Source organism: Sphaeroforma arctica (assembly GCF_001186125.1).
Source record: "Sphaeroforma arctica JP610 unplaced genomic scaffold supercont1.6575, whole genome shotgun sequence".
Lineage (NCBI taxonomy): Eukaryota > Ichthyosporea > Ichthyophonida > Sphaeroforma > Sphaeroforma arctica.
The window spans coordinates 1-1,616 of NW_014033983.1; the positions used below are offsets into that span (position 1 = coordinate 1).

The following is a 1,616-nucleotide window of genomic DNA, read 5'->3' on the forward strand; positions in this document are numbered from 1 at the left end:
CGTACATACATATAAACAACACACACATATATATGTATATATATATATATATATAAGCATATTTCAATATTTATACACGCATGCATATCGACAACATTCTCAGATATAGAACTCGCATGCTGACTGGAATATATCGCCAAACACTAGACATATTCTCAAAAACCCCGTACTATTGGATGTAGTATAGACCTTCATAAAATCAGATACATTTTGGTAACTTAACAAACTCAAACGTACATCAATATGTCGTAGCAATATATAGTATACGGTTGAAATAGATGTGTCTCCCTAGGTCGTAGTTTTATGACATTATTTTCAGTATAGAACTTCAAAAAAAACAAACGTGTTGTATCCATATGTGTCTCATTTACTACTTTCGGTGGTCAAGTAATGCCGTAAACGTACACACACAACGTGCTCTAAAGTTAGGATGAAACTCTATTCAAGTACATACCACACATTTCGGGCCGACTGATTCTTGTACGACGGCAAGTTCGGCCTCGCTTAAGAGTCCCATAGTATACAAAAGTTGTGTGCAACTGCACTACTTGTAGTACATGGATATGCTTATAATATCCACGTATTGATATTCAGAAGTATCGAATAACAGCTTCTGCCTAGTTGTTTGGCTGACTTTATCCGCGACCGTAATTGATAGCTGGGTAAGTGATGGGCATCACACCAATGCGTACCAATAAATACATACATATAACAAATATGTCTGTAAGATATGGACTGATTCTATAGGTCCAAACCTCCAAAACCACAAAAATCTCCAGAAGGGGTATAAATATATATAACTCTAATTTTTATAATCTCATCTTGGGTTGAGTCATCATTTTGGGTGCTTCTTTATATGTCGTGTTTTTCTCTAAAAAAACAAACATATAAATATCGCAGCCAGCACTGCCGAAGTATTTACCTGCCCAGGGGTTCTATTTAATTTATTATCAAAATACTCTAGTCCACTCCAGGAGAGAGGCACTACATACCTGTCCTCCACAACAGCCTACGACTATATTTGTTTAAATGCAAGCGTGCCGTTCAGGTGCAGATGAATACGTGTTAATATAAAACCATCAACAAATACGTTAAAACATCGTGGTTGGTACATAATTTCAATCACAACAGTACCAGCAGGTACACTATTCCGTAGTGTGACGCCTTATTGTGTACATACTTCTGAACATCACAAAAAGGATTAGGTCAGCATACGTATTGTATAGGGAAATCATAACAAGTAAAGAATACCATATTCTATATATTTATGCTACAATGGCTCGGAAAGGATCAGGTTCTCAGTGGCAGATCGATCATGATGACAATCGCAGTGACGACAGTTTCCTAGATGGAGACGACTTGGATCCCGTCGACGAGTTCCGCAAGGACACTGTGCGGTCAACAAATGCTTTCGATGTGGATTTCGCTCGCTTATCTAACGAGATATCCAATGGGATATATGCGTTCAGTCAAAAGGTGAGTATCTACTGGCGTATTGATACTGCGTGCCGCAGTATTGTACAGTTATCTCATAGACCTGATTCGGTTCCAGATACAAAATTACTCGGTGTGAGTGATTTTTGTTTTAAGTTTATCAGCCTTGTATTTCAATTCTG

General features: G+C 37.7%; 1 protein-coding gene across 1 annotated transcript; it reads left to right on the top strand.

The window, feature by feature from the left end:
• Positions 1-1,063: 1,063 nt before the first annotated feature.
• Positions 1,064-1,479, top strand: SARC_15698 (hypothetical protein; the record flags this gene model as incomplete). Its single annotated transcript, XM_014290190.1, has 1 exon — positions 1,064-1,479. A coding segment is annotated over exon 1 (204 nt), but the record flags the coding sequence as incomplete, so codon positions are not given.
• Positions 1,480-1,616: the final 137 nt, after the last annotated feature.